Below are 14419 nucleotides of genomic sequence, written 5' to 3'. Positions count from 1 at the left end.
AATCGTAGTCGGCAATGCACGTCGTGCACACGAACATGCCGCATTTCCGTAAACACGCAGCAGCGCCAGAACGGCGGCCTTCTTTTCTGCGGGTGGAGTGTGTCACGATGCAACATTGCCATCTCGATTGTCGATCTTTTCCTTTTTTCGTCAATAGACTTTCCCTGCCTTGGCCGCGGTGTCTTGCCGTCTTGTCTTTCCACCCTTGACGTGTTTTCCACCCGTCGCCCATCCTCTACGATTCTTGCCGCCAAAACATGCTCCTAGTGGAAAAAAAGCGCGTTCTAAACAGCCCCAGATAGCGACGTCTACGCCCATCGTCGCTTGTGCCTTTCTCTACGAGGATCTCCAAAACCCCCTCGGCCACTTTTTTCCCCGTAGAGTCTTTCACAAATTCTCGAGTACTGCGCGACCAACGGACGAGCACGATTTCAAAAGGAACTCGAAAAGGCGAGTGTTTGGACAGACGAGCGAGGGCGAACGCTCACCTCGTTCGGCAGAAACCCGGTCGCGTCTTCCCGAAGGCTATGTCCCAACGCAGTGGCCGCCCTCGGCTGTTCGCCCCGCCGAGTCGAGCAAGAAGGTAGGTTTCCTCGGCGGATTTTTTGTTGGCATCCTGCGCCGAAAAGAGGCTCAGTGTCAATCGCGATCACGTTTTCGTGCATGCAAATGTGTGCCGTAAGACCCGAATTGTGTAAATGCGGAGAACCCCGGCCGGTCTGCCGATCTACAGGCTATTCTGCCGATCTACAGTCCACACGAAGCGACGCGGTTGCGGCTCCGTTCGGTGCTTGCGTGGGTTGGCTTCAAGTGACGGGCGTTCGAAGGGAGGGCGTGTGTCCATACACCGTGGCCATAATGCGTGGCTTCTCCGGTTTTCTGGTCGTCAGCCTCGGAAGGCAGACTTTTTCGTGACGCGTTTCGCGCAAAGGCTCCTTGCAATAGCGCTGTCTATCCCGTGGAGAACGGCCTGTACACTGAGGGGGGATGCTCCGCCCGTTTTCGCCATTCCATGATGCTAGAAAACCCGACGAGTCGGCTGCTCCTGCCAAGCTCGACGTGGTATACTGGCGCCTCGTCGTGTGTGGCCGCAAGCATCACCGGAGGATCCGTCTTATATTTTCCCTGCGAATGAGAGCTCGCCGGTTGGCGCTCCTCTCTCTCGCCAACCCTTTTCGAATGCAAATCCACCTCCCTCTCGTTGGGGATGTGTGCCGGCGGAAAGCCCCGCGGTCACGGCGACGCGAGAGCTGTGGCTGTCGTGGTGATCGCCGCAGCAGGCGTGTTGCTGGGTGTCTTTTTCGTGCCAAGGCCCCACTGCGACTGTCTCAAGCAATGCGTGAGCATCCGCTCTCCCTATACGCATGCATCCAACGCATGCGCCGCAGGAGCTGCCAGCATCACTCCTGTCCTTCCTGGGCGGCGATTTACGCAGTGTCTCTGATTCGGAGGGGGTCAGTAAGGGTTACCTGCGGTCTGCCGTCAAGTTTTTGCCTGAGAGTCGCCGCGAGAGCCGGGACTGAGAGGACAACAGCCGATGCACACGTGGGAGTGTTTTGGATCTTTGACGGTGACACGTGTTCAACGTGTGCGCGAGCAGCTCTGTGGTCGTGCGATCCCTGGTGTTGTGTGATCTTTTCTGCGTCCTCTGTCTCGTCGTTGTTTTTCGTCTAGTGGTCTGCTTTGCGCCTGCGTCCACATCTCCGATGAAAACCTGCCAGCAACTCCGGCGCTGTGCAGAGACCTCTTTTCGTCTCCTGCGCGTGGTTCGCATGCGCAGGGGTTTCCGTTCGTCTGTGTGTGGTGTATCTTTGGTTTTCCTTTTTTCGCCGTGCGTCCGTTGTTGGGTGTGCTGCGGTTCAGGGCGTACGAACGCCATCGACGAGAACTCGCTGAATTTACCCTCAGCCGACAGCAGCAACCGGTGAGTTTCTCACAGGTGGTCTGGAAAGACCAGTGTTTTAACAACGGGCTGATGCGCATCTTTCCGCGTGGCGTGGGATGGAGGTTCGAGGTAGGCAGAACGCGACGACGAGAAAGTGGGGCTCTCGTGGGGCGGGTGTACTCAGTTGGCAACGAACGGCTTCCACAGCCGGTCTCTTAGGACAGTGCCTTACCTCCGAAATGGCCGGGCGATTGTCTCCTCGCGCCAATTTCCCGTCCACCCCTCTCTGTGTGAATATGCCTATATTTATACATACGCATACATACATACATACATACATACATACATACATAAATACATGCATACATCCATACGTACATACATACATACATACATACATACATACATACATACATACATACATACATACACATATATATGTATATACATATATTACCTGTGTGTACATGTATATACATATATATACTTATATACATATATATATATATATATATATATATACATGTCTATATACACATGCATATATATATATATATATATATATTTATATTGTTCCGATTTTCCGTTTGCGTGCACACCGTTGAATGTATATGTGTATCAACCCATATGGCTACCTTTGCGAGTTTGACGCGAATATGTACAGTGTGGCATGCGCGTGCGCGTCCACAGTCGGCGGATGTTTGCGTTCTGCTCCTTCAGCCGCCGGAACCTCTGGTGAAGCGACTGACGACACTGCAGTTGATGAAAGAGAAGGCCAAGGAGGAAGACCGGAAAGAGAAATTTAAGGTCAGGATGTGTTATATTGGAGGGTCAAACAGGTTTCCAGTGTGTGGCAGGTGCGGACATGCGTGTGCTGCTGCGTGGTTGGAGACGCCGAGCAGCTGTGAGCTGTCTGAAAAAAGGTGTATGGTTGGACCGTCTGCGTGGGGAGGAGGCAAACGCGGGCACGCGCATTTCACGAGATACCGCATGTGGGCATCTACGTAGGCATGTCAAGCGATGCGGAGATCTGCCACTTCGCTACCAACCACGACAGCTCGAGGAGGTTTCATGCGTGGACGAGAACTGACCAGCGGTGGTGGACTTGAAAGGCGTTCAGCCTTTCCTAAAGGGACTCTGGCAACCGCTGTCGGTGTAAGGAGCCGCCATGTTCGAGTGGCGTGCGTGCTGTGTCCCTTCGAGCGCATGCGCCTTGGGGGGAAATGCATGCAACTTGATGCGAATATTCTCTTGGTTTCTTTCTTCAGACGGAATTTTCGGTAGGCCTCGTCGTCAAGAAGAGACCGCGAACAGCAGACGAGCAGAACGCAAACAGCGTATCGCCTTCTCGGCCACCTCGTTCCTCGGTCGTCTCTCCGTCTTCTGTCGGGCCTCTCCTTCCTCTTCCACGCGGAGGAGCGCCTCGTTCTTTCTCAGCTTCTCCGTTCCCCGCTCTCTCTTCCACTCAAGGCGGTCCCAACGGGAGACCGAAGGAGCAAACCCTTTCGCCGCCAAAGCGGAACTGTCATCGTGACGCACGACGTGACAACGGGCCCGATCAACTGCATCGCAAGGCCAAGCATTCTCCCACTTTCCCGTGTCATCTCGCTGGTCAAAGTGTTGAAAGACACACGTGTGACATCGCCGCTTCGAAGCTTTCCCCGTGTGCGCGTTCATCTTCCCCTGCCTCTGCGCCCGGCCATTCGTCTCCTGCCTCGTCATCCGTTCCTTCATCGCCTGCGTCTTCATCTTCGTCTTCCGATCCGTCTCGTTCGTCTTCGTCTGTCCGGTCGTCTTCGGCTGCGTTCCTGTCGGAGATTCTCAGCGCGTACCCCGACGAGGAGAGTCTCATTCCCTCCGCCTCTACACCGTGCGTTTGAGTCTGGAAAAAAAAGGCCGACGCATGCGGCCATGGACTTGCCAGTTCCCAAAGGATGGCCGCGGTGTCTTTGTGTGCGTCTGTGAGGAGATGAGACAGCGGAAAGCTCGGCTTGTTGGTTGCGAGCGGGAGTTTCGTGGTTTCTTGGTTCGGGCCGTCTTCACTTTCCAAATTTTCCTTTGAGAGGGTCAGCCCTTTGCCCGTCTCTTCTGAACCCAAGACAGGGTCTAAAGGTTCTCCCCTGTATCTTTTCTGTCGGCCCATGCATCGGTGTACCGAGAACTGCTTGCCTGCGTGGGGCGTATGCCTCTTCTTGCTTCACGTCATCGTCTTTGTTCCCCTGTCTTTGTATCGATTCTCGTTGTGGACATTTCCCCTCCAGTTGTTTTTTTTCGCTTCGGCCCTTAGCGTTCTCGCGCTCTGCATGTCTCATGCTTCGTAGACCGCCATGACGGCTGAGGCGTCGTGCGGCGGAGAGCCGCCAGCAACCTCTTCTCTGTTTCCTGCCGTCTCTTCTCCCTTTGCTACGTCCTCGTCATCCACTTCCTCCTCGTCTCCATCGTCCTCCTCGCGGCCCTCTTCCTCCTCACCCCCCTCTTCCTCCTCGCCGTCCTCTTCCTCCTCGCCCCGCTCTTCCTCCTCGCCGCTCTCTTCTTCGGCGTGTGTCGCGGCTACTTCAGCTTCGTTGTTTGCGCATGCGCCGGGGGCCAGCGACTTGGCGAATTTGCCGGCGCATAGTGTGGACATGCGGAAGGATGTGTCGAGTTTGGAGTCGGAGACGCGAGATCTGGTGGCAGTGAACAAGGCGTACTTTGCGTCGTCTCGACTTGAAAGTGCGTCAGGACGCTTCGACCGGATCCCGTTTGCGTATCCAGATCTTCCGCCTGTTCCACGTGCTTTGCATGCAGTTTCCCACGCGACTCCCGGTCTCGCGGACCAGGAAGGCCCGGCCGCGCCTCGTCCCGCGCCACTTTGCGTGCCTTGCGATTCGCAGAAGCGCGTGCCAGCGTCGCCTCGGACGCGGAGAGATGCCAGCGGCGAGGAAAGGCGGGACCCAGCGAGGTCGAGATCGGCCAGAGAAAACGCGCCGTGCGACGACGACTCCTCTGGGCGCATCGTCTTTGCCGCGCCGTGTCTGGAGGTTGTCTACGGGAGTGCGACGCGCAAGGGCCTTTTCCACGACAACGAGGACCGCGTGAGCATCGCCTACTGGGGAGGCGTGCCGGAGGACACGCTCTTGTCTGTGTCTTCGTTTTCCTCCTCGCCGTCTTCCTTCTCCCAGCAGTCCTCGAACTCCGAGCCGGCCGACGCAGCCGCGGCTGGGCGGCGCACTCGCGGCGGGGGAGAACGGCGGGCGAGTCTGTGCGCGCAGGCAGAAGGCGTGGCGTCGAAGCGGGAGTTGGAAGACGAGGAGCGCAAGCAGGCAAGTCTCGGGGCGAGAGGCAAGCCACGCGAAGAAACGTCCATGCCTTCATCGGTGTCCTCGACGAATGCGTCATCGTGCGCTTCCGCTGGAGGGCCTTCTGCGGATTCTGGAGAGCTGGACGAGGGCGGGAGACGCAGCGGCGGTCCAGGCCTGAAGCGTTTGCATTCGCTGCGCATGCGCCTCCGCGGAGGCAGTGCGAGAGCCTCCCGCGCTGAGCGCGGGGAGGAGCCCGAGGCGCTTCTCGCGACGCAGAGTCTGTCCGAGGGCGTGGGTGCCGCCGACAGCCGGCGAGGCGAGTCGGGCCCCGCAGGGCTTCCGAGCGACTCCGAGGATGAAGAACTTGCGCTGCTTCAGGTCGCGAGTGTGTCCCAGGCGTACAAGGCGGAAGAGGAGAGGCGCCTGCGGCACGGCCAGGCTCAGAGGCAGGCTCGAGAGGGTGGCTCGGGGTGGGACGGGCTGCTGTCGCCGTCGGCCACACGGAAGGCGACTCCGTCTGCGAAACCCAACCTCGTCCGTTCTTCTTCCGAGTGTAAAGACGAGGGCGAATTGGTCGGCGGGATGGCGAGCTTCGACGCGGCGGTTGCCTTTCCGTGCTTCATCACTCCTCAGGGGCGCGTGCTGCCTCAGAAGCTTCCATCGAAGCGTGCAGGGGACTTGCTCATGGAGATGCCATTTGTTAGCGCGAAGAAGACGCGTTCGTGTCACCGCCCGGCCTTGCTCGAGTCGGGGCTCTGGCATGACAAAGGCAAGAAGAAGGTCCAGGGCTGGGGGTACACCTCGCACGTGCCGGTCCAAGACACTCCGCAAGGAAGCGAAGCAGGCGTTTCCTCGCAGCCTGTGCGCCTCGCCTCCTCGCTCTCGTCTCTCGCGCAGCTCGAGAAAACCTCGAAGCGGAAGAAAGAGACAGCGAAGGACCGCCTGAAGCAACGGAGCTCTTTCTTCCGGAAACTGAAGTCCAGTGGAGAGCGCGAGACGCTGGAGACGAGCCCAGAGAGCGCGCACGCGACGGGAGACGGCCCGCAGACGGAGCCGGCAGACTCGGGTCCTTTTTTCGCGGGCGCGCACCGCGACAAGGCCGCTGCGGAGACCGGGCTGAGTCTCCCGCCTTCCAGCGCCTCTTGGTGTGACAGCGAGGCCGAGGGCCGCGCTGCAGGCTGTTCGGGAGGCTCTCGTAGAGACCAAGAGACACAGACAGCAGGCAGTCTGCAGAGCACCCCGCCGACGCCGCCGCCGACGCGCGGCGGCTCGCCGCACCGCGAGGAGAGACACCGCGACGCGCTCACACTCCGAAACGCCCCGACCTTTCTCTTCACCATTTGCGACGGGCACGACGGACCCAGCGCTGCGGTGTACGCCGCCCTCGAGCTGCCAAGGCTGCTGTGTTTGCAGGCAGGAAGAGAGGGCCTGGAGGCCGAGACGGCGACAGCCCTGACACGTGCGGGGCAGACTGGAGGTTCGGGCCGCATGGGGAGTCACGCCAACGCGAAGCCGAAGAACGATGGGTTCGACTGGGGTCAGAGCCAAAAGAACGACGAGCCGAACGACGTTTTCAAAGACGTCTTTCACGAACTCGACGAGCGTTTCAGGTACGCCCGCGTCCTGTTTGCCCTGGGGTTGAGTCCAGGGTGGATTTTTGGCGGTGTTTGAAGGCACCACCTCTCGCGTGCTGCTCTGTGTCGAGGTGCGCGTCACCAGTGAAACGGCCGTGGACGAACGGGCGGAGACAAATACTCGAGTTTCTTTAAAAAAAAAAGGTTTTTTTTTCGTGAGAAAAACGTTGACATTGAGGAGGCGCCCGCCCTGCACCAGGGTAGGCGTCGTGTTTGCCAGGGAGTTGAGGGGCCTTCTTGCAGCCTTCTCTATGTGTGTGGGTTTAGGGTTTGGTTTCCCAATCTCTCGCGGTCTCTCGCGCGGAAATGGGGTGCCTAGGTGTTTCCAAACTGCCTTTTTCTGGGGAGTATATGCTACGAGTTGGACTGCTGGTTTTGGTATTGAACGTATTGGTTTAACGAAGGGAACGACGCTTCTTGGGACCGCGGCATTCCCGGGAGTCACCTGACCAGGGGTTCTTGCCGCACCTCTCTACCTCTCTCCCTGTCGTTTTTCGAAGGAAAGGCTCACCTCGAGTTCTTCCGGTGTGCGCGCCTCCGCGGGAGTTTCCTTCGCATGCGTCACGCCACGAAGCGAAGCAGACGGACCCCGTTCACGTGGCGCCAGCCTTGTCTCGTACCCATCGCGTGTTGGGGCTTTTTTGCACAAACTCGCGTTTTCTGGTTCCTCGACGTCTCCTTTTCCCTCTGTTTTTTTTCAGGTGGCAGTGCGCCCGGCTCGCCGCGAAGACCGGTCAGGCGTGCACCAGCGGCGCATGCGTCCTCTCCGTTCTCGTCCGCGGAAATGAGTTGATTTCTCAGAGCGTCGGCGACTGTCGTGTGGCTCTGTTGACCATCGACATCGACGCAGGCGCGCGCATGTATCGAGACACTCTTCTCTTTGGAAGCTCCGCCTCGTCCGACGACGTCCTCGACGTTCGCGACCCCGGGGACTTGTTGAGAATTCAAGTGTCCTCCTCCGAAGGGGAAGCAGAGGCGTCCCGGGCAAGGAACAGAGAGAGGGAAAAGGCGCCGAAGGCCGATATGCGCGAGGCGAGGCGAGACAGAGAAGGTCGTCCGGAGGAGGACGAAGAGATGAGGCGGGAGCAGAAACGGGCGGAAAAAAGGGGAGCAGAAGGAAGTGCTTCGTTACCGGATCGAGGGGAAGCGTGCGGTGCTGCAGGAGAGGAGCCTCGCGGCCCGCAGTCCGCTCGCGCCTCTCCTTGGCGGGAAGCCGAGCCCAGAGTTGGAACGAGCGACACGGACGGCCGCGAGGATCCCTCGAGTCTCAGAACAGGCCCCACGCGGATGGCTTGTCGCGACACGTTCGCACATCAGACCTCGCCCCGCCAATCCGCTTCTTCCGCGGTTGCTACTTTACCGTCGAGCGAAGCGCGTGCTGCTGCGCATGCGTTGTCTCCCGAGCCCGCGGATCCCGTCGAAGAGTTTGACGGGGACATTCCCACGGAGACGCCGCCGTGTGGTTCTTTCGCCGCTGCGTCCGGGGAAAGCGAGGAAGGTTTCGTCGCGGCGGCCGAGGACACTGTGTCTGTCTCTTCTTCCCGTTCGTCAGCCGGTGAGGGTGCTAGCCCGCCTTTCGCTGCGCGGTCGCCCTCAGTCTCCATCGGCTCGCGCCTCCAGGTAGGCGAACACACGGAGCGGCCCTCCTTGGCCTCGTTTTCTGCCTTGCCATCGGCTTCAGCTGCGTCTGTCGCCCGGTGCGCGTCCGCGGGAAGTGAAGCGGCGGCGCGGCGGCAGTCCGGAAGTCGCGGTATCGCGGGGGGGAAGACTCCGCGACCGAAGCTGCGGCTCCGACACCCGTACCAGAACAAACCGTTTCTCCTCCAGTTTTTGAACACGGAGCATCGATGCCACAACCCGCAAGAGCTGGCGCGCGTGCGGCAGGCAGGCGGCTCGATCTTCGCCGGCAGAGTCGCGGGCGTGTTGGAGCCTTCGCGGTCGATTGGCGACTTTGATGTGAAGGACGCACAGCCGGCGGGGGTGCTCATCGCCACGCCGGAGGTTTGTCGAGTGCGGATCCGAAAGCCGACGCTGGTCCTCCTTGGAACCGACGGCATCTGGGACACCATTTGCCCGACAGACGTCGTCGCGTGTCTCAAGAAGGTCCCGCGGTTTTGGCAGCTCCTCCTCGCTGCTTTCCGAGAGCGCATGCAGGAGCAGACAGAAGCCGTATACGAGCCGGGCCCAGATCCAGGCGATTCTGCCGCTTCGTCTGAAGCGTGCGGACGCGGCGCGGGAGGGGGCTGTGGCGAGTCGCAACCGCGAGGCGCACGCCACACGGCGACGGTGGGACATCAACGCCTCAAGACGGGCGTCAAGGCGGACGTCCTCAGCCGCATTTCCGAAGAGTTGATCAAAGCGGCGCGGCGCAAAGGCAGCGACGACGACGCCACATGTCTCGCCGTCTTCCTCAACCCCGCATCCGCCTTGGCAGACCCCGAGAAAACGCCCGTTGTCGACTGCGGCAACACCTGCCTGCCCTCGGGGCTCTTCTCGGGCGGCAATGCAGCACGGCGAACCAAAAAGGAAGATGTTTTCTGTGGTGTCAGAGAAACGTAGAGAGCCTGGTGGGTGGTACTGTTGTTACTGGACTGGCCTTTTCAAGAAGCACACAGGCACGGGGCTGCTAGAAGGAGGGCGATCTTTTCGGGGAGACGGGTGGGGGATGCTCTGCCATCTGAGCGAGGCGGGGACATACTGCGGGGAGAGCTAAGGGACTCGCGGCCAACGAAACCGTGTCTGTGTTTCGTGGTCTGTCGGAGTCGACCGGTGGGGCCCTTGTGTCACTCTTGCTCTGTGTATTTGCCGCTTCGCGTCGCTCCACGATGCTTCTGCATGCACGTGTTTGCCAGTCTTTTTTACACTTTCTTGATGCGTTTTCTCGCACCCGCCGGCTCCGAATCCATTAAGGGCCGTGCGCGTGTTGTCGCGGAAGGAAGGGGTTGAAAAAACGTAGGACACCACAGATTGCATGAGACAAGAGGAAAACTGAGAAACTCGGGCGATATCAGGAAAACCCGACAGAGACATAGAACGCACAGTGGTAAAAAAGATAAACGAAAAGCACGGGCACTCTATACTTTGGTTGAGACTGCTTCTCGGCGACGCTAGCGAGACACTACCCGAAGACTCCCGGTGTCGAAACCACAAAGACGGAAAAGCAACGCTCGTTCGCCGTGTTTGAGTATCGTTTCTTTCTTAGCTTCCGGAGTGGGGAGGTTGGGGCTGTGTGGATTCCTTCCCTCCACACGTCGGCGTGGGTGTTCGGATGTTGGCTGCCTCGTCGGCATCTGCACGGACGTCGAAACCGGTAAGAGCACAATTTCTCTGGCAGCTCGAATTTCAACACGGCTATGTGTGAACGCGTACGCGGATGTTTGTCTGTCTACTTGGATGGACGCCCGTTTGCATAAATGTGTTTGTGAGACTAGTCTCAGCGGTATGTAGGTGCATATAACCCCCGAAGTGCAGACGTCCGTGGCGCCAGGGTGGATGTGATCACACAGCATTTTCCCTGTCGCGTGACGGGATTCCTTCCCCTGATCAGCTTGTGCGACCTCGAGTCAGAAGGGATACACCGAAAGCTGTAAGAGTGGTGTGCGATCAGACATGGTCCATCCTTGTAGGAAGACGGGTCGGGCCTTGTTTGGTTGCGTTGTTTTTTCCCAGAGAGGCGCGAAAGCGGTCATTTTAGGAGGGCACTTACCAGGGAACAGGGGGGGGGAAGTAGGAAGTCCGGGAAGGATATTTTGACCCCTGAGGTGACGCTCCCTCAGTAAGCTTCGAAACTGCAAGGCTGCCACCGTTTCCAAAAGGAGCCTGGAGGGCCGACAAGACACCGTACTTGCCCGAGGCAACTCTTTCTTCTGTGCCACTCTAGGCGATGCATCGTTGTGCGTGCTCGAGTGCTAGCTTGCGAGCGTCGCGCTCCTCCGATTATATATACACGTGGTTGCCTGTGAAATCTGCGCTGTCTGTGCCGGCCACGCATAGCCAGAGAGAAAGACTCTTTAAATCTGCGAGGGGTTCTGGAGAGGGGGCAGGTCTATTTTCAGGCTGTGAAAGCATGTCCTTTGACTGAAATCCGTTTCCATGGCAAAAAAACAAACGTATGTGTATGACGTGGTGGACACGCGTGCTTGTGTACCTATAGGGCTACGAAAGGGATATACACGAAAAATCGAAGCAGTCGTTGCAGATCCGCGCAAGGGTAGAGCGCATAAGCGAGGACAGAAGGACTCACAACTCTACTCGGACGAAACCGCTCCAACATCGAATCACAGAGTGTTGCATTAGTGCCGATAATACCCCAGGAAAGTACCGAGGACGGTGACACACCGCGGACAGCAGTCGCTCTCCTTTTTTACCGCAGTTCGGCAACCCCTGCTTGCTCCTAAGTATATCGGAGTGTCTAGTGTATTTGAATGGGGCACAATGCAGAGGTTAAGCCTGTCAAAAAGCCTAAACTGCAAAGTGGGGTGGTGTGGCGAGTAGTCTTGATCAACGACTAGCGTTTTGTACATCAGTTCCAACCGGAACTGGTTGCCGAGCAAAATATCGTAATCAACTCGGTGTTTCCATGAGATATGGCAGTTGGTTGACACCGCGCATGCGGCATGAGCTGACGCGGGCATCGTCCAGTGGTCGAGCATTGGGAATTCATTCTTCCACGTGGAACAGACGGAACTCCGGTATGACATTTTTGCGGGAAACGAGAGCCTCGCAACACTGACAACAGCGAGGAGGCTTCCAAGCGAACAAGCGATCCACATGCGCACATTTGCATATGTCACGAGAGGCTCCAGAAGCCGAATCCATGGAACGCGGAAACTGGATCCTGATCTGGCAAAGCATGAGTATAATGGGGGTGCCGATTGGTAGCTCCCTGCTGTTCCTGCTATATGGAACGCCAGTGTCTTCCACCCCGAAATTATGCTAAAAACCTAGCCTGTCGCCCGGCCTCTCTCGGTCTTCCACGTTGCGGCATGTCCCTGTGCTGTGCTGGCCTCCTCCTAGGTCGAAAGAGGTGAACTACACGACAGGCGAGAGGCATGAGTGAAGACACAGCCGATAAAGTATATAAACCAGCCAGCTGAGACAGGAATGTCTGGGCAGGTGTGGATGAACACCTACACAAAAAGCTATGGACAAAAAAATATGAGTGATCTTTATAGATAAATATTGATGTACGAGGGTAACATAGAGATTGACCAATACATACAGCTACCACAGCCCAGGTAAGTGAAGGAACAAACAGGCATGTGTCGATGGAGCCTCCTGTACACCCGTAGCCACGTATATGAGGATCTAATGAGTTACCTGAAGTCACAATGAGGGTGGCAAGAACAAAAATGGGTACATCCTTGAAATGAGAGGGAAACAATGAGAAAGACATGCCACACCTCGTAGTAGACGGGCAGCTATTGATCGAAAAAGGAATACCGGGCGAACTCCAGTCGGTCAACACCCGCGACCCAATTTGTCGGCTTAAATACTTGCGCGTGAGCTTCCTCCTTCGAAACCGTCTTCAGCCTTTTCGCCTGCCACAGATAACTCCGAACGAGCGAAGCAAGCGGACGTGCCATCGAGGCCAAATCCCACAAATGCAGCCTTTCGTTTTACCTGTCCTCTCGTTTTTCAAGCTCCTCATTGTCTCTGTGATGCGGTACGCAGCTTTTGAAGAGAGTGTTTTTTCGGGTCTCCTCTGAGAAATGACATTTTGCACGATGTTCTCAAGCTATCCCCAGTTCTGGCACACTTACACGGCGGCACTCTCTGACGTCCTGTCCGTTCTTTCCAGCTACCCAGAAGCTACATTTTGTTTCCTGTGCGAAAACCCGAAATAATGCCTTCTGCTTCGACGCGTACACTGCTCCGCAAGGTCCCCCCGTGGTGTTCTAGATCGCCAGTTCGCTCGAACTCTTCACAGGTCAAGAGGAATGCTGACTAGACATTGCTGAGGGGGTGTGACGGGTGTACCCAGAGACACACCAACTGGAAAAGCGATCAGCACATCCGTTGTCTGCCGAATTTTCCGACAGTACCATTTTTTGCCGTGACCTGTCTTCCAGTCCTATCACCTCGTTTATCGGAAATCCTGTCCTCCCCCGTATCTTCTGCGTCTTCCCCTGTTTCGTCGCGAGTTCAGTCCACTGCCAGCGCAATGGTTTTGTCCTGTCGCGGCGCGCACCGCTCTCGGTGTGGTGTAATGACAGCCCGATTCAGGCCGTCCGTGCACACCAGGGGAAATCGTGCGCTGCGAAACTACCGTATCGGCTTATATTGGGAGCGTCAACATCAACACCTGCCCCGCTTTGTGTATTTGTCTGCCTGGTGTGTGTTCTTGTGTGGGTCCTTTAAAAAAATCTAGTCAGAATGAGGCACCGCGGGTGCCCTCACCAGCGCCTCTGCGCTTCGACGTCTTGTTTCTTCGGGACGAAAGCCAAAGGGCTTTTGCTGTTAGACTGAGACCGCCGAGGTTCAGAACGGCGGAGGCCAGCGCTCCCTTGTTTGGGCGCAGAAATCTACACATTACACGGCGTAGAACACAACAACTGAGGATGACTATTTAAGAGATACTGAATGAACTGGAGAGCCTGGTTCACACTCAACCGAGGGGTACCTAAATCTAAAGCGGAGGCGTTGAAGGGTCGCGGAAAACGGACCGGCAGAGAGGCACAGAAGGCGCCACGATGGAACAGAAACCCGTTTTTTTCCCCTACAAAGCGTACCAAAACTTTCTATGTGCATCGTACACGCTGTCATGTACCTCTAGGGAAAAAGCATACCTGCTGCAAGGGTGGTTGTCGAAGCATGTAGGCGGACACACCTGCATACATGTATCCGTAGGCCTGTGTATTGTAGGTGAACAGGAATGCAGAGAAATCGATGTTGGGATGGGAGACAGACAGAGAGTTCCGATTTGTGGACGAGTATATTACTCTTTCGCGCCGCCAGTTTTCCTTTTTTTCGCGGTGGGCGGGGGTACTGAACTAGCCGGCTCCGATGAGGCGAACGCGAGAGCGCGTGTGCATGAGGAAACGAGAAAAGTGTGGAATGTGACATTTTGTGGAGAGGACTTTTCCGGGACGCTGACAGGGGGGGGTTGCTCGATTCCGCTTTGGGGGGGCTTCGTCGTTGGTTTTTTCCCCAATTGTATCTCTTCTTTGTCAAAATAATATGCCTGCGTTCTCAATCAGCCTCTGTTCGGGTGCCGTCAGCAAAAATCTGTTTTTCTTCATCCGTGAGGATTTCGCGGGGTCGATGGTGCTGCGGAGAGGTTCTCCAGTTCGACAGTTGAGAGGGATTTGCATGGACGTGTGAGCGGCACGCAGTGGTTCGCGTGGAGAAAGCAGAGATAAGATGAGAAAAAACGAAATACCGTGTCCGTATCTGCGCATCTTTCGCTTCCCCCGCCCCCTTTTTCTTGCAAGTGATCTTTGATTTCCTTTTTTCCCAGCCGCAGCAACCTGGTGCCGCCGTGGTCTCTGGTGGCCATGCAACTTTTTTGTCGCGGTAAATGCATGGGGATTTTGTGCTTTTCTCTGCAACTTCTAAAGTCCAGTTTTCTTTTTCTCTTGCTCGTGGTTTTGTCCTTCCAGTCCCTTTCTGTGTATATT

At 56.9% G+C, this 14419-nt stretch overlaps 1 protein-coding gene across 1 annotated transcript; it reads left to right on the top strand.

The window, feature by feature from the left end:
• Window positions 1–527: 527 nt before the first annotated feature.
• On the top strand, window positions 528–9359 carry NCLIV_051160 (putative protein phosphatase 2C; the record flags this gene model as incomplete). Its single annotated transcript, XM_003884670.1, has 6 exons — window positions 528–583; window positions 1864–1924; window positions 2606–2692; window positions 3154–3165; window positions 4207–6776; window positions 7502–9359. The coding sequence occupies 6 exons, from the start codon at window positions 528–530 to the stop codon at window positions 9357–9359; spliced, it is 4644 nt and encodes a 1547-aa protein (XP_003884719.1).
• Window positions 9360–14419: the final 5060 nt, after the last annotated feature.

The sequence above is a fragment of the Neospora caninum genome, chromosome X, assembly GCF_000208865.1.
Source record: "Neospora caninum Liverpool complete genome, chromosome X".
NCBI lineage: Eukaryota > Apicomplexa > Conoidasida > Eucoccidiorida > Sarcocystidae > Neospora > Neospora caninum.
The sequence above is the reverse complement of the archived record's forward strand: the minus strand, read 5'-3'. Positions and strand labels throughout refer to the sequence as shown.